Source organism: Colossoma macropomum, unplaced genomic scaffold (genome assembly GCF_904425465.1).
Source record: "Colossoma macropomum unplaced genomic scaffold, Colossoma_macropomum, whole genome shotgun sequence".
In the NCBI taxonomy this organism is placed as follows: domain Eukaryota; kingdom Metazoa; phylum Chordata; class Actinopteri; order Characiformes; family Serrasalmidae; genus Colossoma; species Colossoma macropomum.
In genome coordinates, this window is record NW_023494790.1 from 15683058 (window position 1) to 15709694 (window position 26637).

General features: G+C 39.8%; 1 protein-coding gene across 4 annotated transcripts in view; it reads left to right on the forward strand.

Annotated features, from left to right (window-relative positions):
- Positions 1-26637, forward strand: part of mpp7a (membrane protein, palmitoylated 7a (MAGUK p55 subfamily member 7)) — a 162051-nt gene that overhangs the window by 46321 nt on the left and 89093 nt on the right. For 3 of the 4 annotated variants that reach the window (XM_036572319.1, XM_036572318.1, XM_036572320.1), the window contains exon 3: positions 13457-13575. In XM_036572319.1, the coding sequence (XP_036428212.1) occupies positions 13457-13575 (119 nt within the window). Of the gene's footprint in view, positions 1-13143; positions 13233-13456; positions 13576-26637 lie in introns of those variants that run through there. The other variant, XM_036572321.1, reaches the window with a different exon arrangement.

Here is a 26637-nt window from a genome sequence, read left to right on the forward strand (position 1 = left end):
GCACAGTACAGTGAATACACAGATCTTAACCACACATTAAAATAGTATCTAAAGACAGGAAATTGGGATTTAATTGTGAAAACGTAGAACAGAAAGTTGATCGAGGAGACCTGCCACTGAGCTATTTTCTCTCCTTTTCCTTTCCTCTCTCTTATTTGAGCACTTCATCTTGCTGTCTTCTCTGTCCTCTCTCTATAGCAGCTTCTCTCTCTCTCCCTCTCTCTCTCTCTCTCTCTCTCTCTCTCTCTCTCTCTCTCGGACAGTGTGTGATGCACATGTTTCCTGCTCTTTTGTGATGGCAGTGCACTGTAGACACAATACTGTTATTCACTGGCTTCTATTGTTTTAGTGGGGGTTTTAACTTCCTGGTGGTGTTTTAATTTCCCTGCCTCAGGGGCTTTCTGGCTCACCTGCAGATTCACCCACCACCTGTAAAATAAAAATGACTGTGTGGGAGAGGTGTCACTGCTGTGTGATGGGTTGGTGTCAACTGTAAAGTCAGTTGTGTTTTCTGCCTGTGGTTTTGTGCTCGCCTTGTTTTGAGTACTATGTTTCTGAGATTGTGTTCTAAAGCAGACCTGATCCAAACACATCTTTATACATGCACGTATACATATATATCCCTTTTTTATTTTGCAACCTTTAATAGTCTAGTATGTATTAGGCTTAGAGATGGCACAATACCAAGATCGAAACTTTAAGTACTTTTAGATGAGCATGATCTTAAATGTCTGAAATGTCTCAAAGGCTGCACTCGAAGTAGCCCACTACATTCTGCGTACGTACCGATTGTTTCCAAAAGTAGAAGGTAATATGCAGTATGTGACCAACATTAATTTCTTCAGTATGCCAAAGATACCCAGATGATGTACTGCTCTGGCCAAGTATTCCAGGACGTAGCCAGAGCTGTCTTCAGTCAAACTAGCTCATATTACCAAATTTAAATGTAATAAAATGAAATGAGTCACCTTTTAGAAAATGTAGGAAAACCTAGACGTCTCAGGAAACCACACAGGTTTACCACACTGACAAATCCAAAGCGGGTCATTTTTGAAGTTTATTTTTGGCTTGTTGGAAGAAATCAACACTCTTTACTCAGTCATGGTGTGGGGTGTCTTTTAAGTCACCCAGGCACAGCTTTTGATAAATTTATCCACATGTACTGCTAAGCAGTGATCGGAGGACTAAGGAAATTGGGGCAGGTCTTGATGGGTGTAATTCACTCAGCTCTTGATGTTGGCAGTCTAGTGATGCCGCTGCCCTGTAGTATGATACACTGCATTTTTCGCACATTGGATTTTACACTGAATACTACAGATGAAGAGTAGCGTGCAGTATACAGTGTATATGCTCGTACAGTCTGCGCTATACAGTACACAGTATAGTGTTTCAAACACAGTCAATAATTCTACTACACCACAGGAAGAAACACACGGCTGAAAACATATCATACACTGTGAGTGTGTGCTGTCTTAACATCGATTTCTGACAGGATTGGATCATATTCCTTCTGCATTACCTCTAATAATCTGTTCTGCGAATGTTACCACCCTAAATAGAGGGAGTAAAGGACCACGGTAAAACACAAGTGCAGTTTCCCCATAGATGGCTTTATCTTGAATCAACAGTGATATATACCATAAAACAAGGCTTGTTTACATGTTCTTCAGCTCCACTGACAGTAAAATAAAGAAATTTTGAATACGGTTCAAGTAATTTCTCCTCTGTGACAGAGGTAATTACTTGAGGTAGTTACTTAACTGTTCAGTCTCCATTTTACGTAATCCACACTTCCTTTTAAAATATGACAAGGCTTGTAACATGCAGGATAAAGCCATTCGATTACATCTCACATATTTTGTAACTCTGATAACATTACTGAAATGTATAAAAGATACGCTTAAAAATTTCTATGTCAGCAAATGAACTGCTCCTAGAACAGATTATTTTCCTGGACTATATTTATCCTCTATTATCTAACGTTAGTCTGCCACGCACATTTCATAGTACCCTGAAATGGTGGCAGTGACCCCTGTAACTAACAATCTCCATCATACACACACTCAAACCACTAATGGAGAACTTACAAGCTATTAGAATAAACAAACAATTACAGCAGAAACATACATCTTTCACATTTGACACTAATTCATTTCTGAGTGGTTATGGAACACCGTTAGCTATGGTTTTTTCATTAGCTTCTTTTTTTAACAAACAACATAAAATGCTGTTAGCTTAGTCTGTCTCTACTATTACGATTTCAACCATATTGAACTGTATTTTGTTGGATTCCTACCTAAACCAAGGGAGTAAAAGACCACGGTAAAACACAAGTGCAGTTACCCCATGGATGGCTTTATCCCGAATCAGGAAAAGCCTGTGATCGCCCCCTACTGTCTGGATCGAGGCATAGCCAATCAGTCGCAGATCACTATAGTCAGGCTACTGGTGGATTCCCTTTTTAAGAGAACAGTTTAGCTTTATGTCTGTTAAAGCTCTTTATCATGGATTAACCATCATTTTCCTACTTTTTGCACATGAATTCTCAAACGGATCCAGAGTTATGAACTTACCACAGATTACCATAGTTATTCTATTTATAAGATGCTGGGCAACAAAATATGTACAACTATAATGTTATTCTATGTTAAGTAAGTACCATTATTTTGACTTGCCAAACTAATATGCCCCCTATACCAATATCCATCAAATGGTGGTTAAGTTAGGTGCTATCCTTTTATAATACTTGTTTATATATATATTTTTTTTAATAAACAGATGTAAATGTTCATTTGTACTAACAGCTCTCTGTTGTTCTAGTCTAATATATTTTAAATCTGATATCTAATATCTTTAAATCTGACTTGTTTGTTTTTTTTTTTCCCTCTTTTTTCATTTTTTGAGAATTCTAACACAAGCATCATATTGGTCATACACAGTGTATTAATCTTTGAGCTGTTTTTATCTTATATACTCTGTTAGCCACATTGAAGTGTTCAGTGGTGTTCTGTTCTTGCAGATTAGAGTGTAGGACCAGGATTTGAGCAGGTTTCTCAGTTCATGCTCAGCATGCTACACTATGCTGTCTGTTAGCCTGATCAGGTGGAGCTGCCTTTTGATAGGAGCATCCCGGACCCCTGCTGGGCTTTTATTAGCCGTATGAAGTTTTACAGTGTTATTCTGGGCTGGCCTGCTTGTCCAATCACAATAACCAGCCCCATGGCATCACTAAAAAGATAAGAGTTCAGAAAGAGAAGGAGAGAGAGAGAGAGGGAGAGAGAGAAAGGGAAGAAAAGAAGACAGAGAGACAGAGGGGGAGGGAGAGAGGGACAAAGGGGACATATGGAAACCTTTTGAGGACAAAATTTTTTTACCAGATAAACTCTTTCTAATGAGAATGTCTGTCTGTGTGTGTGTGTGTGTGTGTGTGTGTGTGTGTGTGTGTGTGTGTGTGTGCGCGCGCGTGTGTGTGTGTGTTTCAGGCTGGGATGGGGGGGGGGTGGTTATTTCCATCTATTTTGCTGTGAAACAAGTGCATGGTTTAATGATGCTATTGTCTGTAATGAGATCCATATTGAGCTCCAGAATGTTTATCGTTCAGGTGCTGGCTCTCGCTTATGGATTCAGCAGACTGCCATCTGAATATGGCTGCAATGAGGGATATGACAGGAATGGCCATATTAAATTTCTTCTCGGCTAACAGTAAATTTTTCCGTTCCGATGTCAAGAATGCAGAGCATCTGGGAGCTGAAGACAGAACGAGGGAATGAGCAAGAGAGAGCAAGAGAAAAAGATAGAAGGAACGTTAGCGGTGGCGGCAGCGTGTGCTTTGGGAGCACTTTATTGATTTCCAGCAGTTTATCCTCGCTCTCTCTCACTCTCCTTTGCTCTCTCTTTAAGTGTCTATGTCTGCCTCTGCCACAGGGATACAGCACTGTAACACAAGGATTTGTTGCCACTGGAAAAGCTCCCTGTTTCCAATTACATCAGAATGAAAATTTCCACTTCGTTTTACCAAACGCAGTAGGGGAAAAAAGCAGAGAAAGAGAGAGAATGAATTTAATTTATTTGCATTATACCTTTGTGTCTCTTATTCAGAAGGATAATGATATCTACCACTGCAGCAGTCCAAAGTACGCACACTGAACAGGTTGTGTGTGCAGGTGTGGTAGAGAGAGAATGCAAACAGCTCTGGTTAAGGGGTGTTGTTAGACACGATGCACAGACTCGAGTGTCTCTGTGCTTTTTTTTTTAAGAACTGCGACAAAATACTTTGATACCATAGACCAATGCTCATTGTTCTGGATTTGCAGTTAAAGATTACCTTTGTAATCGATTAATTAACTGATTAAATGATCTAACGATTGTGTTCCTGTTACTTCCCGTCATTTAAATAATGTCATTTTCATTTATTCATGATTTTTCATTCATATATTCATATTAAATTACTTTCTTTACATAACTGATATACTTTTATTACATTTACTGAAATTTATTTACTACTCTAGAATCCCAAAAATGACAAATGTCAGCAATAGGTGATCTGCTGAGTCAAAAGTATGACTGAATACAAGAAAGTTAAGAAGTCTCTAAACAGTTAATTTAATAAATTACTGTGTATTGCTTTTTCATTAATTGTTTACTGGCTATATTAACAGCTATAATATTTTTTCAGTTCATTGCCCTTCCTGTTTTCTTGATACTAGCACACATTTGATCATCAATTTCTCATTTTGGTCACCGTTTGTGTGATCCTAATCTTTCAAATGGAGTCAAAATTTTTTTTTATGAAGGAACAAAAATATCTGTGTTTATTGATTTGTAATGAAATCTGTCAGAATTAAAGCACTTAAGAACATTGATATAGGCCTTTTTCAAAGTAAATGACATGTTGCAATAAAAAATCTACATTGCCAACTTTTCCTAATCAATGTATTCTATTATTATTGTGTGGCCCTGTATATATCAAGTATTTTACCACAGCTTTGAACATAGCTTCAATAGTACATTTTTTTTACACTGTAAACTTTTTTTTTTCTTTAATTTAGTTTAAAATGTAAAGGTTTAATTGTACATTAGAGCCAGAGAGAACTGGTCTGGTTGAGTGATTTTCTGGTGCAACTAGGTGTATTTATGGGGAGTAAAAGTATTGTATAATGACTGTGTTGAGCACCTTGTGCCATAAACCTTTTTTCTAACAGATCTGTTACAGGGGGATTTCATAAAGGTGTATTTCTCTTTAAAAGGGGCCTGTTGTGCTCATTTTCAGTGTATATAACTTTATTTTTGGTGTCTGATAGATGTACATGCTTCAGTGTTGCGAACACTCAATTTTTCTCATACTATACATCGCTATTAACCCTCTTTGTTTGAGCACCTGTGTTTTTAAGCCCCGCCTCCCGATTAACCCACTGTGATCTGAATGGTTACCTCACCCGCTCTGTTCTCATTGGTCAACCGTCAGAACGCTTCCACCACTGCCTTGCACTTTGCAAACATGCAGAGCAGAGAGAGGCCGCAGCAGCAGACAGGCTGGAGTGTGCACTTCGGCTGCATTCACACAAAATCTTTCCCGCAGAGTTGTGCAGAGGTGTTAGAATGTAACCGCCATGAAACAATCAGAAAATAAAGTTTTATTTCTCTGATTCACTGCCTTGTTCTCGCCAACGCTGCTCACTTTTTCTTCATTCAGCCTCTAGTTTGCTGGACCACCGCTGCTCTTTCTCTCTCTTGGCCAACTTTGAATTGTGTGTTTCAACGGCATCCTGCTCATTCTGCCTTTAAATAGCCTAATGTAACACAGTCTATCTCTGTGACTGGCAGATTCTCACTGTTTGGGGGAGGGGAGTGGAGTGGATTTAAGGCAGGCAGTGAAATTTGGGTAAAAAGACTCTCAACCACAATCCGGCTCCTTTCCTTCTTCCCAAAGAGCAGTTCAAAAGAACTGGATCGTTCATAAATGCAGCATCGCTAGCAGACAGACCCTTCTCTCCTGAACATCTGTGAACACCAGTGTGGCTTTTCTAACAGTGGTGTTGGTCCTGCCATATCAGTTTAAGCCAGAGTCTGATCCTGAAAGTCAGGCCATCGTCTTCTCGACATGGCTACAACACAGAACTAACTCTCCCTGGCCTCCAGTAGTTGCTGTACGTTGTGTGAAGGTGTGCCAAGCTTACTGGTAGACGGCCAATAAGGGCTGTGTTACGAGCTGACATCACCATGTAACAGAGAAAAGGGCAGGCAATTCCAACGAGGTGTTTTAATGCACAAAAAGCTACATAACACACTAAAGGAAAGGGAGAAACCAGAAAAGCATAATGGGTCCCCTTTAAGCTGGATAACTTCAGTCCAAAATCAAGCCTTAACCAATAGAAATGGCCCTGACCTCTTCTCCTATACAGGTAACTTTGGGCTTTAATTATTTGGCAAACTGGTGAATCGTACTTTGTGACACGTCACCTGCCCCACTGCATGTGTCTGACACCAGGAAGAAAGGCCCAGGCAACGTTTTAGAGCACTTGGCTTAAGTTATCAGGCTAACTGAGAAATCCTGCTTTGTGAAATACTCCTCCTTTCAGTGTTAAGCCTTAGTGGCCCCATTTCCACTCTGATTTGGAGCATCATGTGCAGTAAAGCATCCTTAGCATCCTGCTGTCAGATGCTTTGCTGCCTTTCTAGTGAGCAGACGCCTTCCTTCACTTCCAAATCCAGCTGTGTCAGACACGAGCCCATGAACAGGAGCCACTGGGCCCAAACAGTCACATTCTCTTAATATTTCTCTCAATGCTGCGTAAGTTGCCTGATGTTAATGTCTCTTCCTCAGTAGAATAGTTTTTGGAGCAGAATGAGTGTTTACTCAGGCAGGCTGTTTAGTAGCACAGTGGCAGCCACCATTGGTGAATGTTGCTGTGTTGCAGCAGCTCTGGCTTCGAGAGAGTCTCTAACTTTCCACTCATACTGAGAGTTGGAATCAGTGTGGATTAGTCTGATTGGAAGGGTTGTGTTGTTTTGGTTATTGTTTTGTTCTGAGGCTCACTGCTGGAATAGTTGAAATAACGAGTTAAGTTCATAAATGTATCAGTTTCTTTCTCTTTGGCCGTCTTGTGTGTGTGTGTGTGTGTGTGTGTGTGTGTGTGTGTGTGTGTGTGTTTTGGCTGTGGCTGTGTGTGTGTGTGTGTGTGTGTGTGTGTGTTTGTGTTTTGACTGTGTGTGTGTGTGTGATTGGCTTTGTGTGTATGTTATTGGAGTGCTTAGTCTAAAGCCTCATGTGAGTGGCCCTGGAATAGGGCTGCAGTTCTGATGTGGTATAGTGGTTCATGAGCTGGAGCTGAGAACAGAATTGTGGGGTTGGGTCCGGGGTAGAACCCCACAGTGGAGTCCAACTGCCAGAAGGGTTCTGTTGCACCATCTGGTGTGTGTGTGTCTGTGTCTGTGTGTCTGTGTGTGCTTTCACATGCTCATGTCCGTATGTGTTCTGTAGCACACATAGGGTTATGTAGCACATTTTCATGACAGCATCACTTCAAGGTGCTTCACAAAGGATAAAATACAATAAAGTAAATCATAAAAAAGAAATACAGTAAGATAAAAGTAAATAAAATAAAACAATACAAACAAAGCAGCACATTAACTAATGTTTCACTGTAAGATTTTTTTGTTCAAATTGAGTCAGGAGAAATAAAAAACATGCTAAAAGAGGTGTTGAGTCAGATTTACGCAAGTTTTTCAAACCACATCATGCATCTTTACATTTTAATGTCACATGGGCAGACCTATAAAGAAGGTCTGGCTTGATGTTTTGACCTCAAATGCAAAATCAACATTATACTAATGAGGATATGATGACGACATCCTCAGAAGTCCTTTTCCAGGTTTTGACTTGAGTTGAACTCTCTTTGAATACACTCGGGAAAGCACCACTGCAAAACATTCTTCTGCATTTTGCATGCAGCTACACATTTCTACCAGAGAGGTCTCCACATCTCCAAATTTCACATAGGGCAACTTTAAATAATAAACACTGATTAAAAGTCTTTTTCCTTAAAAATTAAGTAAAGATTAAAAATTTCTCTTTCCATAGTTGTTTATTCCATAATGCACTAAAAGCTTGTTCGCCCATCAAACGTATCTTTTGAACGTGGAACTACTGGCAGGTTCGATGGTCCAGACCAAAGTGAAACTGTAGCATATATTTAAAGAAGTAGGAAATCATAGTGCACAACTAAGTGTATTTTATTGAATTTCCTGAAATGTATATATATTTTATATGAGCGTGAAAAGCCACAATGATGCAACAAATTTTGTCATCTAATTAAACAGATGTTTAAATGATGGCAAGTTCATGTCATTTTCAGTCTGCCAAGCATTTTAAATTGGGAACTCAATGTTATATGGAGACTGTAAAGTCCAACCTGAATTCATTAGGTTGAATGGGATTTCTGCTGACATTCTGTAACGTGGGTGCAGTGATAGAAGTTTTAAGCTCCAGTCACACTTGAAATTTGTGCCCAGTCTAAATCTCCGGCTTTGGGTTTACAGACTTGACGTGTCTCTTACTGAGAGTGTCCACAGAGCAGTAGGGCTGTCCAATTCTATCAGTCATGTAGCCTTAAGGGGGATAATGCAGACTTTTAGGGAATTTCTAGTTAGTCCACCAAAGATACAGGCTTTAGCAGACTTTGTTTATGGAAATTACTATAAATTCACAAAATTCGCGGCTAAGTGCTTGCGGCGATGTAAACAAGCAGTTCCAAAATTTAAATAAAAAATAGACTAATTGAAATTGCAAATGTGCAGATTTTAGTGTCGATGCCATGGAAGTGGTGCTGGATCCTGGCTAGTTTGAGATGGCTAGAAAGCTTGCTAACTCACCAACCATGAAGTAAGTGTACCATCTGATGCCACCTCTCAACTGACTGCATGACATGCTACCTCATTTTTAGGTGTTCATTTAAAGCCAGTTAGGAAGAAATACAAAAAAGTGATATACATTGACATACCTGATAGTTCTTTCTTCATTTTGGAATATTACTGCTTTGCAAAGCATCAGCACTTCAGAGATCAATACAGCCAAAGCAGTTGTGCTAATGGCTGACGATGCTAATTCACGTCACCAAAGTCAATGCGACGTTTTGCACACACAATTCATTAATTCTGGAAATCTGTGACGCAGAAGCATTTAATGCAGCAAATCCCATTAAAATGACTGAAATTTTGATGACAGAAGCTAATGTGACGGGCTGTGCAGACCTCAGTGATGGCTGACCGCCATCTTTTTCATATTACTCTCTTCTTCTCCAAATGGTTAGACAAAATAATGGAAAAAAGAGAATAAATATGTTGTCTGTGAGTGCGTCTGTTAAAGTTATGTTGTTTTGTGTGTGAAGAATGAGCTGAGAGTGGTAGCTTTGGTATGAGTGTGTTTGAGCATATAGTGGGAAGAACTGAACATGAAAGGATGAAATCACTTTTTTTCAGCCGTGTAATGAGCGAACACAGCCATAAAAAGCGAATTCAAATGCTAAGTTTTTCATCATGACAACAGATTAATGAGGGTCACTGGTTCTCAGACTGCTAAGCAGGGCTGTCTGGCTGTCCCTCTTTTACTCTCTCTCTCTCTTGCTCACTCACTTTTTGCATCATCTGTCATTACTGTGGTGGGCCTCTCTGAGGATATTCTGCTGCTGTTTCAGAAAGAAAATCAAAAAGAAAATGGATGAAAGTCTCTCTCTCTCTCTCTCTCTCTCTCTCTCTCTCTCTCACTCTCTCTTCCCCTTGTCTTTCTCTTCTTTTACTGTTTTTTTCTCTCTCTCTCTTCTTTCTTGCTCTTTCACTCTTCTTTCTTGCCTTTTTCTATTTCTCTCTTTCCATCTCCCTCCCTCCTTGTGCACGCTCTCTCTGTCTCTGTCTCTGTCTTGCCTTTCTTTCTGTCCTCTCCCTCTCTCTCTCTCTCTCTCTGTCTCTCTCTCTCTCATTCTTTCATTCTTTCATTCTCTCATTTTCATTGTTACATGGCTCAGACAGTCATGATACATTCTATGTGAGTAGCTGAAATACTGACCCCTGAGGTCGTCTTAACTTTGTGCGTATTGGACAGATATACAGCATAGTACAGTCAGCCTCTCGGCACCTGCAGCACGAGAAAACACTCATTTCCTGTTGTACTTTTCACTAAGACAAGTTCATTTTCTTTCGTGTGTGTGTATGTGTGTGTGTGTGTGTGCGTGTGTGCATTTTTTATATGCTGTGAACTCTTCAGGCCATCCAAATAAGAGGCTCTGCGAGTAGCATTTTACTGTTCTTAAAGAACTCCAGAATGTGGTCTGAGTTGTAAATCTCTCTCGCGCTCTTTCTGGCCACTTGTCATCCATTGGCGGATGGGAGTGAGGCGTAAGGCCAACAGGGCCAGACTGGAAGCCAGGCATGGGCAGGTTTCCCATGCAGAAAGAACAGCCTCCAGAGATACACTATAGGTCCTAAACTATCCAGACGCCCCTCGTAATTAGTAAATTCAGCTTCTTTGTAGTGCATGTATTGCTGATGCAAGTGATGAGTTGCTCTCACAGTTTACCAACTGTCTTTGAAATGGATGTGGAGGAGATAGAGTACCGTCCAGTATCTTTGGGTTGAGTTGGAGTGTTGTTTGTGATCCAGAACTTGGTCATCTAACATCAGTGACTGACCTCACTAGTGCTGTTATGGCTGAATGCAGTTAATGTTCCAACATGTAGCATAAAGCTCTCCCAGAAGACTAGAGGCTGTTACCGCAGCAAAGAAGGACAAACTTGTTCTTAGTACTAAGTCTGCAACTATCAATTATCTTTATTTTCGACTATTCTGTTGAGTAACAACTAGTGTCAAGAACAAATATTGTCAAAGTACGTAGCATAAAATTCTATAGGGATCCTGCCCAATCTGGCAACCATAACGGGTTTCCTGAGATGGTTTTGAATGTGTCAGAGATGAGCAAGTACAGGAGAGCAGAGGAAACTACGTCTTTTTAACCAGTGTCCTAAAAACTGAAACAGGATTGTGACCTTTTTTCTGCTCAAAAATCACTTTACCTGAACATGTGATAAAATCTGAAGCAGGGAAACGGATGCTTTTATAAAAAAAATGAGCAATGGTACCAGTTATTCAAATAGATTTCCCCCTTTCTAATACTTTATCATATGCATCTACTTTGGCTGGATATTCGTTGCAGTAAAACCTTTGATTTCAGAAGACAAACCATTGGACATAGTGTACATTTAAATGGCTTGACCTGTTCCTTTAATTTTCTGCCTTTACAGCTGTTGTTGTTGGTCTTTGTTTTTGTTGTTGTTTTTTGTATAAACCCTGGTTTGGATGCCCTCTGCCCTTTCAGTTCTAGCAGCCTCTGTAATTAGAGCTGTGCTGTTTGCCCAGTGTTGCTGACCCATGCTGCTGTGAATATGGACTCAATGCCACTAGGCTGCTCTCACCAGTCTGTTGCGCTAAAGCCGGGGTATTGAAGTCTACAAAACACTGTTATTTTCTGGAGGCCTTTGGGAAGTGTAGGCGTGTGAAAGGGAAGAAGCACTCCACAGCACTGCATTCCTCACTGTAAACTCAGCCGGCCAACCAACAATGCACAGACTCTTTTATGGGAGTCTCAAATACATCAATTCGATGTTGACTGCGAGGCTGCAGGCTTGTCTGAGATGGTGTGTCTACACACAGTACTCTGCCCTTTTTTTTCCAAAATTGCTGTGCTTGTTGGGGAATAGAACTTAACTGAATTTATAGCAGCAGTGAACAGGGTCAAGGGTGTTAGAATCTGCAAGCATGCTAACTCAGTATGCCTAGGTCCTGGAAGTACACTGATTGAAAGAAAGAACCTAAATCCACAATTGTTGGCACCCCTTTTTAATACTTTGAGTAGCCTCCCTTTGCAAAGATAACAGGTCTGAGTCTTCTCCTATAATGATTAATGAGACTAGAGAACACGTGGCAAAGGATCTGAGACTATTCCTCCATACAGAATCTCTTTTGAATCGCTTGAGTTTGTTGGTCCTTGACAGCAGAGGCTTTCTTCTGGCAACACTCTGAAACAACTTGTGGTTTTGTAGGTCATGTTTGATTGCAGTTTGGTAGACACTGTGACCCCAAGACCTAACTAATGTCTGCAGCTGTGATGCTTGGAGATTCTTTGGCCTCTTCTTGGTAGATTTGTAACATCTCCAGTTGCTTGAACCTTCTTAATTATTGCCCTGATTTTCTTCTAGCCATTTCCTGATGTGAACAACCTTTTGTTACACATCATTGCTGTGTTCTCTGGTCCTTCTCATAGTGATGGATGACTGAGGGAATTTGGTCTGTTGCTCACTTCTTATTTATACCCCAGTGAAACAGGAAGTCATAGCTGACCATTTAAGTGATCTTAATTAAAACATGAATGGGAGCATATTTCATGATAAGATGATAAGATTTAGTTTTTTTTTTTTTCTCAATCATTGTTCTTCAAATAAAGGTTGGATTTTGTTAATATTTTGAATGAAAGATTGAAAGAATAAGCAATAAAGAATAATTTTTACAGCTTTGTTTTGCTTATGTTTACCAGCAGTGCCTATGCTTGAGGAGGGCACTGTAGCCTTAAAACTAAATCGTATGTTTTAGTGTAAGCATAAGGGTCTGAGCTCAGCTTCCTTGTTTTTCTAAAGAATATGTAAACATATAGCAGAGTTTAGATGTGGCCTCATGCTCAGAGATGATTGATAAATATCCCCCATTGTGGTTTACCTACTTTCTGGCACTGCACTATGTGGCATGCTAGCCAGTGGTTGACTTTCACCTACTGTACAGATTTAACTGTTAACTGTTGAGCGGAGATGGTCTGGACTTGCTTTAGTGAAGTCAGTCATGTGTCCACCCCCAAGTCCAGTGCCAGATCCAACCTCGCCAGTGTTCCATTTCTACGCAGATTAATAGGAAGCCATACCTGCCCTGTGTGTTAGAAGGAAGGCGAAAACATCGGACAGCAGTGTAATGAAACTTTGGGGAATTGTTTCACAGCTCCAGTTGTGAGTCCCTGGAAAAACAGGAAGTAGCCAGACAAAAGCAGGAAGTGAGGTGTAGCCTGGGAGAAGTCATTGCTCTTTCCCCTCAGATTGACTCTCACTCATGTAGCCTCCCATGTGTGATTCTGTGTGAGATTTTTAAGAGAGACTTGGAGTCAATTAACACCCCTTTTGTGAACCAAAGACAGACTTCAGGTAACTTTTATGCAGAAATGGATTTTCTTCAGATGGTGAAAGAATGGCACGTTTTTATCAGAAAAGTTTTCTGATTATCTATTGTTTTCACATTAATAGGTCAAGTCTTTTAAAGACTGCATTTTATTAGAGATCATATTTGCCCTCGTCAAGAACATAGTCTTCCCAACGACCTCCATGAGAGTGTGAGTGAGCGTAATGTATTTCCTGTATTTCCTCTGCAGGTCTGTATGAGCTGCTGTCAGTGTTGCCCTCTCAGCTGCAGGCTCATGTGGAGAGTGCAGATGACCGCTCCTTTCTACACGCCATGTTCGGGGAGAGGAGCCTGCACTCACTTGTTAAGGTGAGTGTGTTTGCATATTTTATGAATATTTGTGCTGGCACAAGAAGGTTGCTGCATACAGATAACAGGAAGTAGTAGTTTTCCAGTAAAAGTGATTAGTTGAGGTGCTAAGCGCTTTAGAATAAGTGATAGAAAAGACTAATTTCATTGTCAGTCTGAGAGCTAGCCATAGCTAAGAACATTCTGATCCTGGCTCAGATGTAGGGTCATTCGCAATAAGCTTGAGTGACAGCATTTTGTTGTTATTGAAGCAAAATTTTGTCATTAATGTCCTCTGTATGAATTTGAAATTGCCATATATATTTAAAATTGTGCTTAACAGTTTTTTTTATGTGGGATAAAAAACAAAACACGGAACATAATAAACATAACAAACAGCATTCCTTATTGCATTATCCAGTACTATTAACCAAAGCAGAAATAATAATAAGAAGAACAATATAGATGATTCTAGCAGCAGCAGCAACACTAACAACAACAATTGACACCCAGTAGGTTACCCATGACAGTGATAGCTGGTCTGTTCAAGGCCATCAGATTCATAATAATAATTTACTGTATTTAAATTCAGTGATTTGAAGAGCTCAAAGCCCTTTACACACACACACTCATTAAAATACATGCAAAATGTAAATAAATGTTGATATCCATAATTAAAAGCTATTATAGACATGATAAATCAGTTATCTAGCAACAATGTGCATCTTTAGTAAGAGATGTTTGTACAAGAGACTTCAGTGCTGCTCAGATGTTATCAGGGAGCTGATTCCACAAGAGTGGAGGAGGAAAGGAGTACTACTGGCAATCCAAAGTTAGCTGAACAGAGGGAGCCAGACCTTATAAGTAATCTGGTGGGTAGCCAGTGCAGATCTTTGAGTATAGGTTTGATATGGCGCATGGAGGTAGATGTAAGCAGCCATGCAGCTGCATTTTGCACAAGTTGAAGGTAATTCACTGTGTGGAATGGGAGGTCAAAAAGGACAGCATTATAGCAAATGACAGGTGAGATGTATAAGGTGCTCTGCACTTACAAATGTAAGATGTGAGTGAATATGGGCAATGTTTCTCAAATGTAAGAATGCAGTCTCTCTCATTTTTTTAACATGAGTCAAACAAAAGTGTTGTGATACAACTCAGATTGTTAAACTGTATAGATGCAGTAACAGACAGGAAAATATAGCGAGCAGAGTTAGTAATAAGCCAGGGGCCAATCAGAATTACTTACTGAATCTCAGAATTACTTTTTTCCATAGTTAAGGTTAAGGAAAGTACTATAGAGCCATAATGTAATACTCTGCAAACAGTTGTCACGTGTATTCAAAGTAGATGGGCTATTAGGCTTTGCACAGTGTCGTCTGATTGGATGGATTGCTGACCCTTTATATGTGACTATTTTATAATAAATGAAACTTTTATAAATGGCCCAAAATTACTTGGAAGAAAATTTGTATTACGTTAATTTACAAGTTAATAAGTTTTTCCCCCTCCTTTAAAGTTACTATCTTGGATGTTGAGGTTTTGCTCTGACAGTGACTATTTGGATTCGTTTCAGAGGTTTGTGCATCAAACATAAAGAAATACACCAGCAATGTTTTCCTTTTGCATTTTCTGCTAATAATGCTAGACACTGATATCTGGATGGATCAGGGCCTTCTCTATGGAAAAACACTGAAATGTTCCTTCAATTTGCAGACTTTTTTCAGTACATCTAATGCAGAATGGAATTACGCTTAGTATTGCTGCACCTTCACCCTCTCTGTCTCGCTCTCCTTTTAGTTAGAGTCTGCGTTTGTTTGAGCTCCAGGTTTTAGTGTGCTAGCTGAGCGTGTAAAGACTGGAGCTGTGGTGAAGAGCTCTACTGGCTGTGTAAAAACCAGCACTTTGACCACATCAGGCCTCCAAATGCTCCTCTGGCTGCATTAGTTCTGCATGGAGCTTGTTTGCAGCGTACATTCACATTCTGATGCTAATCAATCAATACAGAGGCTTAATAACATTGGCCTCCTTGATGTACTCTTAAGATTACGTTCTGGTTGTTTCATCAGAAATGAAGGCATGTAATGCATGCACAGTCATGATCTGTTTTCATTTACTCCACTCCCTTATGTGGACATAGGCTTAATGATCCTGTCAGTATAATTTGAACAAGGACATTTTTTCCCCTTTTTTTAATAGGTGACTGGTTTCAGGATGTCTCTGAAATGAAAGCAGTAATATGGAATGCTGAAGTCTGACATTTTGGCAAAGAACCATGCTTCACTTTTTTGCAGTGCAGTAAATACATTAGGATGTTTTTAAAACAAGGCAAAACAGAAATTATCAGATGTTTTTGACAATTAATGGAATAGAGCATTTGTTCTTGTACAGAACCCAAAAGAGACATATAGACTTGTTAATTTTTAAATTTAAATTTTTATTTTTGAGTACCTACAATACACGTCATCCTCTTGCTTTACCTCTCAGAGTCTGTTTCTTTTCCTCTTTCTCACTCTTTCTCTCTGTCTTAAACATCTGGGCAATTTAAAGGGTTAAAGCCTAATAAGTGTCTTTCAGTTGGGTTCCAGAGGAACAGTGTCCTCCCAACTATGAAACTATGCAAAAATATGTTCTCATTCCACCTAGATGGAACTATCTGTTTCTCTTCATTGCTTCTGTCTAATTTGCTTCTGATTTTGTTATTTGTTTCTTCTTTTTTGCTAAATTTCCTCACTTTATCTCTTTTATTAACTGATTTAGGGTAGGGCTCTTTGGTTCATGTTCTTTTTTTATCACATCTGTTGGGGTGTTCTCCTCAGGGGAAAGCTGATTTGTGTGATAGTTTTATTGTTTAGTGTTAAGTAAATCAGTGGCATGGCAAAGGTGTAACTTCAATCACAGACACTCTGCCTCTCTTTCTTTCTTTAATTCTTGCTTTCTTCAGTGCTTGCCCTTTTTACCCACTCACTCTTCCCTTTGTTTACATCTTCTCTTGCTTCTTGCTTACTCGCCAGTGGATTATTTCTTTAAGATTTTTTATTTTCTTGTGAGAGAATTTTGTTTGATAGAGAATAGCATGATTTTTTTCCTTAATATGATGCATTTAGTTTTAAATTTAAATAAAAGTCATAATATACTGTGACCGGTAGGTTCTTATGGCTTGAGCAAGTGCATAAACTGTCAAATGTCAACAACGCTTTTTTAAAATGGCACTCAGAACTAATAGAAAAGCAAAAGTTGGGCTCAAACAGCTGCATTTGCCTTGCCTTCAAAAAACATATTTGAATCATAGAAAGGCGCAGTTCTTGCTTTTTATTAAACCTTATTTATTTTTTATGTTGCAATCATGATGTTCTGAAACTATTGTAACTATTTGTTTGATATCTTTCTGTGAAAGAGCTGTTAGAGGCATTAAACGCTTCAGATGTCTGGTTCCTATCACCTCCACTGTGAACAATTCTGACTTATTTAGGTGCTCTAGAATAGAGCACTTCAAAGCATTCTTAATGACTTTGTTTACATTTTAACAATCTAATTATGAAAAAGCTTTTAAAAATTGTGGAAAATTGTGGAATTTCTCTTTACATCATCAGTTACTCTAACTGATATTTACACATTAAATGTTTTGGCCAATAAATTGGGTGGAAAAGGCGACACACCACAGCATTTTCATTATATCTGCATTTTTGGGGACGTGTACATTTTATCCATAGACAATCATTTATTTGATAGCATAAAGAGGGAGTGCTGATATGGCAACCAAGTGGCTTGATGTCTCTATATGAAGAGTTTCATGCCAAAGTGCTGTATATCTATTTATAACAATGGTGGATATAAAGAAGTTTGCATTTGAAGTATGCATTTGTATGCCTGTTATAATGGTAGTGTTATGTTTTGGAACTTGGAATGATGTCATCAACTACACGACTGTAAAATATATATATATATATATATATATATATATATTATATATATATATATATATATATATATATATATATATACATCCATCTTCTTATATATAACACTGGGTGCTGCACATGTACTGTATTCTGCAGTGTGATATTTTGGTTCAGATTCATTGTGAGTTGCCGTAAAGTTGGCCTGTGCTCAGTAAGTGCTCCATGTTCAGCCTTTTCACAGAGATAAAGTGAGTGTGACAGGCAGGACAGACAGCATGGCCCCTGCTCTATGACTGTGGTGCAATGCGTTCCCTGTGCAATTACAGCAGGGTTTTATTCCAGAGCTCCTCTGCTGTGATCCTTCGCCAAACTGCCACTCTGCACAGTTCTACAGGAAATCCAACACAACCTGCAATTTCCACCTGGGTTAGGTGTGCAACACAGTCCAGTGTTCTGCTATGTCCTGTGTGTGTGTGTGTGTGTGCACGTGCGTGCGTGCATGCAGGACAGAGAGAGAGAGAATCTTTTTTAATTGGTTACTTTTGGTAGATAATGGTTCCTTGTTCAATAGTCTCTTGTGTTTGATCAGTATATTCATGCCACCTATATTTCTTGGTTTCCGGTCCTAATATGTCTTAACTTCAAGTCCAGAAGGAGATCCTGAAGAGGAAATTGCTGGGAACCCTCATCTATTTTATCATGGATCATGTGTACTCATATTAATACTCGTATGCCTGACACATTGTATGTGTTCAGTGCAATAAACGTCCTGTTCGTGTTTGGCATGCAGCAGTAAGACTGGCTCTTACTACTTGCGCTTAATGCCTTAGTGGCTTTAGTGATTTGTAGTTATTAATTCAGGAGTCCAGACGGAGTCCTGACTGCCTTTACCTCGCCTTTAGAAGATTTGATCTCATACCTATGAGTTCAATGAGCTGCTCACACTGCTTATTTAAGCATGTTTCACACAGTACACTCAAGTAAAGAAAATGATTTGACCATTTCTTAATTCATTTATTCTACTCCAAGGTAATATGTGTGAAACAGACCTTACACAAGTGCTAGAAAATGCATTCTGCATTACTTTACATACAGGAAGTTTAGAATCACACATTGTGCAAAGGTTTAGAAAAATGAGTTACATTGTCTCTGACCATGTAAATATGGCTAAACCTGGGGATACTTTGAAGTGAATAGTCAAAGTAATCAATTCTGCAAAGCTTCCAATAAATATATGCATAGCTGAAACTTGCTATTTGATTGGCTGTAATTCTGCTGTTGCTGTGGGCAGACACAGTTCTGCTCAGAACAAGGCAGAGAGGGCAGGGCCTGATACACAGGGCTGTTGTGGCAAAGTTAAGGGATGAGGCAGGCCAGTTAAAGGATGGGGAGAAATGTAAGGAGAAATATTTCACTGTCTGACAAGGGTGCTAGTGTACCTGCGACTGAAAAGGTTATGGTTGTGGTTCTCTACGATATTAGCTATGTTGTACAGGCTTGTACAGTTGAATTTTCTGGTGAACCTGCTAGTTTGTTGTTGGATTGTGTGTATATGCATTTCCTCTCACTACATGTCGAATATTGCATTTTATTGAACCTTGATACCCGTGACAAGGTTTTCATTAAACTTGGTGTGTGTGTGTGTGAATGTGTGTGTTTGTCTATGTCTGCTTCATTTTAGCTACTGAATTTGTTGTTGGATAGATGACTGACAAACTGTTTAAACAGTTCAGACTAAAATGATTCTCAGTGCACACCATTCAGAATGTAAACAATACATGAAGATGTTAATGGAGTTGTTTTTTTTTTTTTTGTTTCTTGTGGGCTAGTTTAGCCATACCACTAGACAGGTGAGCATCATCTTTTTATGCTAGTTTAGTTATGTACACTGCGCATGTGCAAGCTTGTGTGCATGGAAGTTTAAGCTTAATAGGTCAACTTTTCAACACCATAAACTATTTATGTAACACCGTACATCTTTGAAAAGTATTTGGTTAGTGGCTTACTAATATGAGAGTTTGTGCTACCGGCAGATGCAGCCGTTTAAGATGTGCATTGCTGTAGAGTTGTTGTTGTTGTTGTTGTTGTTGTTGTTGTTGTTGTTGTTGTTGTTGTTGTTGTTGTTGTTGTTATTGTTGTTGTATTTCAGTAAGTTTCAACCTCAAGCTCTGTCCACCGAGTTACAAAGACTGTTTGATATAAACTGCATACTAATATTACTCCCACTCTCTGGAACTCACATGTGACAAGATTTTAAACAGCTCTGGTCCATGCATTGTCCAGTGGGACACGCACAATTGTTTATCAACCTAAGTGGCTGCAGCGAGCGGCTGCATCTTACGGCATCTTGAAGTTTTTACCTCTGATGTATTTAAGGGACTGTCCTAACCTAGTCAACTGCCACATACGATGTCTACTAGTGGATTTATTAGTCGACTAGTTGACCAGTCTGTGCAATCCCTAGCATATTACTATATTTTGTTGAATTTAACTTGACATTTAATGGTTAAAGGGTGAAGTAATTGCACATTCACCCTGACTTTACATAACAAGGAGCAAATGAACCAAATCTTTAGAGTTGGATTGTCAAAGAGAACTTGCTTGATTTGACTTGACTGAAATTGATTAAATGCCCAACAGATGGTAGACACCACTCAGCTACCTAAAAGTGCAATGATTGCTGACATAGGCGTTTAATTGTGCACATAGCTTGTATAATCAAAATAAGAAAGCATTTTCAATAGATAATTGATGCTCTAGAACAGCTCCACCCAATAGTTAGGAGTCTCCCAAGTACACCATACAACCAGTGCTAGGAGGGCAAAGGCAAGCACAACCTTCCTCCAAGTCATGTGAAGCCAGCCACCGCATCTTTTCGAACTGCTGCTAATGCAACAGCATTGGACAGCTGAATGTGATTGGAGGAGAATGCTAAACACCAGTTCTGTTACGTCAGCTAACAGACGTCTGCACTGGCTAGCGTTGCTCTGGGTGATGGTGGGAGGAGGGCCATGCTACCCACCCCGAGAGATCGAGGCCAGTTATGCTCTCTGGAACTCCTGGCCATGGATGGCTGTAGCATTACCGGGGATCGAACTAGGGGCCAATGCTCTGGCAGTTGCGCCACTCAGGAGCCCAGTGGAACTGATTTCTAAAGTCATGGCTCTATCCAGTATCATCTTGTGGTAAGCCTTTCTGGAAGAGTAGAGGCTGTTAATGCAGCAGAAAGGGACAAACTCTCTATTAACACCCTTGATATGAAAAGAAACATTGGATGAGCAGGCGTCTATAAACATTTGGACAGCTCTGCCACGTGGTTCTGTGAGATCTTGGAGACGTCACAGTTCACAAATCTATGTTAGTATTCCACATTAACCTAGTAAATGTGAAACTGCATCTCTGAAACTGCAGCTGTGTGCGTAATGCTGTATTCTTTTATTAAGTAGCATGCAGCATCCAATATAAATCCCATAAGAAACCCAAACCCCCAGCATTCACGCTCTGGACGCAGTGTCGTCCAGAATCAACATATCTGCGTGAACAGACTATCTTGCTCACTCGCTACCTCACATAAAGTGTGTGTAGAGCTGTTTGAGACAGAGCTTTGCCTTAAGAAGATCAGTGCATGCATTATGGCCATGCTTCTTGATTTAGTCATCATTCTCATGCACTGATAGGGTTGGAGTTTCAGACAGGAGCAGCTTATTGCTGGATCATATGACTTGCTCAGCTTTATGCCTGTTTAGGGAGATAATGTACTGGCTGCTCTGAGCTGAAGCAGGCTCTGGAGCCAGACATACCAAAATAATAAAATCCAAAATCTCTCCCTTCTGCTCATCCTCGGATCCCTGTGCTCAGTCTGCAGAGCAGGCCTGTCGGCCATGTTGGCTACCCCGCTCTCTCCGCTCTTGTTTACAATCCGGTAGCTTCCATAAATCTGATGAATTAGCGTGGTTAATAAATGCCACATGTGCAGTAAATGGCTGTCATGTCTTGTGGTTTATGAGCCGTGAAACTGGATATTAGAAATGTGAAATGCTAAACAGAGCCTGGCGGTAAAGGTGTTCCCCTCTGACTGCTGGGCTGTGTGTATGTGCGTGTTAACGTCTCTGTTACACCTTTTGAGGCTGGCTGTAGCTGGGCGTAAATTGCGCAACCTCTTTGCAAAACATTCTGCAGCCTCTGATTAAAGTGGAGGCCTTATTTGTTCGGAGTCTGGTTTGTTTTCTGATCTTCTGCTGAAACTGGAAACTTGCCCCCCAGTTTCCAGGGAATGTTGCACAATACACCCTTGAGGCACAACAGTCTGTTCTGGAATATCGCTGGACACACTATACCACTGTTTTTCAAAGATACCCTGTTTGTAAAGTACTCAGCTCTCTGTAGTCTAGTGATTTTCCTCAGTCTCTCTCTAAAGCTCTTATTCAGCTCATCAGTGGTGAAGTTAGAGCATGCGCACCACAGAACTTCGCATGTAGGACTAATCCACGGGTTCTCAAACCAGTCCTCAGATGATCAGTGCTTTTGCTCTATCCCAGCTCCCGACACCCCCGAACCAAGTCGCTGAGAGTAGTCGGTTGCAGTTGGGGGAGGAGCTGAGAATAGAAATGTCAATCCAGACTGTTGTATAGACAGTACCCCACATGAGCCGGTAGCTCTTGCGGTGTTCACATATCAGATATAACGTTTGTTTTGAAGAATGTAAATTTGAATTCTACACGTGAAAGTAATAACCCCAAACACTGTACATTTTAATAGGCACCGTGCTGTGTTCGCTGTGGTTTGTTTGTATATGGTTGTCAGCAGAGCTTCTAGCAAGTGAGCACTACATACCGTCATTGTTGAACTGTCTCTCAGCTTTCGCAGATGGGTGGAGAGGAACTGACAGTGGCACCAAATGAAATTGGACAAATTGTGTTGTACTGATCTATGTGCACAGGATCATGTTAAATTGACATGCATATTAAGCACACCTAATTGGTTAGAGCAAAATTCTGGACTGTCTGTTGTGCCCCAAGAGCTGGTTTGAGAACCACTGGACTAGAATGCACTGCTTGACATTTGGACTCATGATTTTATTTTTACTGCAGAATTTTTAGCTTTTTCTTACATTGTAAAACTAATGAGAAGCTTTTCATTCCACATTGTAAAATTAAGGCAAAGTTATAACCAAAAGCTCAGTTTTCTTTTCATCCATGGAATTTTCATATGTGAAAATAGGGATGGACTGTAGTCTTGAGCACTTATGGAAAAAATGCCAGAAGTTTTGATAACAAATAGAACTTTTTACAAATTATTAAAATGTACATGAGAATTATAAATAGATAGAAAATGAATTATAGTGGATCTCAGAATGATTTATTGGACTGGAACATGGCTGTTGGTGTTAGTCATTTTCATTATTTCATGAATTTAAAAACATATTTTGATGTTTTCACTTTCAGTTTTATCAGGTAATGTGGAGTGATGGCAGGAAAAAAAACACCAAAAAACATTATACTTGGACAAATGTGAAGTCTTTGCTCTCCTCAGTTATGGTCAAAGCAAAGTCGAGCACAGAATACACAGACACAGATGTATCTCTGGTCATGTTTAGGTGTGTATACGGAAGATCAGTCTTTTCAGGGGATATACACGAATACCTGCATGTATGCACCACCACACTAGTGCTATACTTTTTAAGGATGAGAAGGGATGGATGAGTGAGTGGATTGTTGGGCGGGTGTGGGAGCATGTGTGTGTTTTTTATTTTATTTATTAATTTTTTTATGTGTAAGAGTGTGTGTGCTCTGCATACAGACACACAGATGTGTGTAAACACCTCTGTATGACATGTATCTCAGTCAAGCAGGGCCGTTTGCTGTCTCTTCCTCTGCCTGCAGTCTGAGCTGATTCAGGATCAGTTCAGTGTTGAGGCTGAAGCTGAGGTGATGAGGTGCTGATGGATGGAGGTCCGGGCTGCTCTGGCTCGGCGCTGTGGGGTTACTCTATACTGCTGCTCCACGCCGCACAGGGAGCACACACACATGAAAGGAGGTTAAAGTCCTTTTAAGAACAAGGATGTAAACAGACTTCCCATCGCTGTCTGGACTCGCTCTCTCTCTCTCTCTCGCTCTCTCTGTCTCTCTTTCTCTCTGTTTCTCTTTCTCTTTCTTTTAATACTACACATCCTCTCTTTCTTTAGAGCTTTTGTTTGCTTTCATTCTTCTCTTCTGTTTTTCTCTAGTGTGCTCTTTGTACTTGCTTACCGATTTTATGTTTGATGTTTACATACTTTTTTCTCCTATTTTCTCGTTCTCTTCATTTTTCTTTATTCACTTGCCTCTCCAGTTTGATTGTTTATATTGAAGAAGCAAGTGAATCAAGAAAAAGAGGATGTGTTCACTGCTTTTCTTTTCTCATTCTTACACATTTGGCACTCATATCCTCTCAGCCTGTCATCTGATTTCGAAGCGTGGGCCATATCAAGATATGTTTTCATGATGCACAATGCAATCATATGCAAAAGTTTGAACACCCTCGGTCAAATAACATTTTGTTGATCTTCTAAATGAAAATAACTAAACACATCTGCTAAAGAGATCACACTAAAATATGAAATATGAAAAAAAAAATAGTGCACAATTTCTATTTATTTGCTGAGTTTAATATAGTTGGACAAATTGAAAGATGTGCCATAACTTCAGCACATGCCATAACTTTATCACATTTTAATATGAATTTGACAAACAGGGAGCATGTCGATTGCTGTAATAAACCCACAGGCCGGTCTTACTGACGTTTTTCTTTCTGTTCACCGCTGCTGTTTAGTCAAAGACCAGTGGGCAGTTGAGGACTTCTCTGCTCTGTTGAGGTTTACACAGCATTTTATTATAGCTCTGGCTGTACTCAGACTTTCACACTCTCTGTCTGTCTTTCACTGTATGTTAGAATTGATTCCCATAAGGAGCGTCTGTCACTTGATGCTTTATACCTAAACTCAGGTTATTATGGCATTTCTAAGCATTACAGCGTGTTCGTTTTAACAGTGATGAGTTTAACCCTCAGACACTGAAAACAAAGAGTGAGTATGGAATAGCATGACCGTACGCTGATGGTCCACTGAAATCATTGCTCTGTTTCTCTTTCTTCCGCTCTCTCACTCGCTTACTTTCTCTCTCTCTCCCCTTTTCTCATCTGTAATGGATTTTAAATGTCTGCTGGCGGGGGCTGCTCTGTGGACAGGCAGGTAGCTGGAGAGGGGCCTGAGTTGTAAATTAAATAAGAGTTTAATCTCAATCTGAACTGTACAGACCTAAAGCAGAGCAGCACTACTACAACCGTCTAAACAGATGGCTCTTTCTGGAACGCACAGTGACTCCACAGTTACGTTCCATTCTGCAGCACATACCTCACTTCATTCCTCGTGTGCTTTGTGTGTGTGTGTGTGTGTGTGTGTGTGTGTGTGTGTGTGTGTGTGTGTGTTACAGTTCTGATGATGTGTATATGTATGTGATTCCACGTCTGTCCAGACTTTCGTGCAGGCACTATAACTGTAGGACTGTCATGAGTGAAATAAACTTGTTCACTCAGTTTAAAAAAAATATATATATATACATATAAATTCAGTTTTTAAATTATATTTTTTTTTCTAAATACAGGCACTTGTAGTCGACCATGAAATATTACATGAATACTTGAAATTTTCAAAATGTAAATGTTGCCAGGATATTTGATTTGGTCCCTTAAACCTACTGTTTCTTTTTTTTATTTTTTTTTGCTTGAACTACACACCTGGCATCTTTGCTACAAGTTCATTAAGTCTTGGGCTCAATTTCTGAGCGGCTGAGCTAACGTGAAGTGATTATGTTGGTTGAACAGCAGCTGAAATTTGTGCAACGCATTGTGAAACAGGCTAATATTAATAGAAAATTAAAATGCTTTTGGATGGGATTGTGTTGTGGGCCTGATCTGGCCCGCAGGCCTTGTTTGACGCAGGGGCTTTAGAAGGAACGGTCACTGCAAATACAAAGTTGTTCTGAATTACCACCTTTACCTTATGGTGAAACATTTCTATCCTGATGGGAGTGGTCTCTTCTACAATGACAATTCCTCTGTCTGCAGGGCATGAGGGGACACTGCATGGTTTGATGAGTATGAAAATTATGTACATCATCTGCTTTGCACTCACCAGATCTTAACCCAGTTGACACTGTGTTCCACCACCATCGTGAAAACACCGACTGAAGGAATATGTTTTGAAAGAATGGTGTTCCATCTGTTCCAGCTGTTCTGATGAAGTGTGGTCGCTGAACACTGTACTAAGACACTTTGTTATTTATATGAATAATAAATGTGCATTAAAATGTGCTGAAGTGAGTCCTCTATAGAAGATATGTTCACTTATTTTCACTACGAAAATCAACAGCACATGTAATTTGACCAGGGGCATCCAGACTCTTGCATATGACTTGATCTTTTATCTTTCTCCAGTGAAGTATGGTGGAACCTTTCAAAGTCTGCACATGGTTTAATATTGTTCAGAGCTTTTGTCAAGGTTCAATTAATCATGGAAATAACTGGTGGATTACTCAATTGCTAATAGAATTGATAGTGACAGCCCTTTATGATTGTCTTACAAATCAATGCCAAATCGAATAGTGAAAGCATAACTGTTAAAGTCAGAAGCAAAGAGGTCACGTCCTGTAGTCATGGAAAGCAGGCTAAGCTTTTTAACAGAAATGGTGAAGCACATCACAATTGTTCCTGAAGGTAGAGATGAGGAAAAAAGCCACTTGACTCTGTCCCACTCTACATGCTTCTCTCTGAAATCATGCTCGCTCTGCCGAGCCCTCCTCTGTTCCATTAAACTACCCTCACAACCACGGTCTTCCAAACGTGCCTCTCTTGCATAGCAATGCCGTTCGTCTTGTCTTAAGCATCAGTAAATCCTCACTGCGCTTGTAAATATTTTGTCCCTCTGGCAGCAGCAGGAGTCTAATTCACTGCTGTACAGCCGCATTGTAATATTTTTCATGACAGATTCCAGTTTTGATGGGCTGGTAGCCTTTTGCATAACACAGCGAATGTTGTCCTGGTAATACGATTTCAGAGAGAAAGTGAAAGAGGAATGAAAACTTACACGCAACTGTAGTTGTTAAGGAAGGTAACAAAGTAGTTTTATAGTGGAAAATTTTTTTGTTTG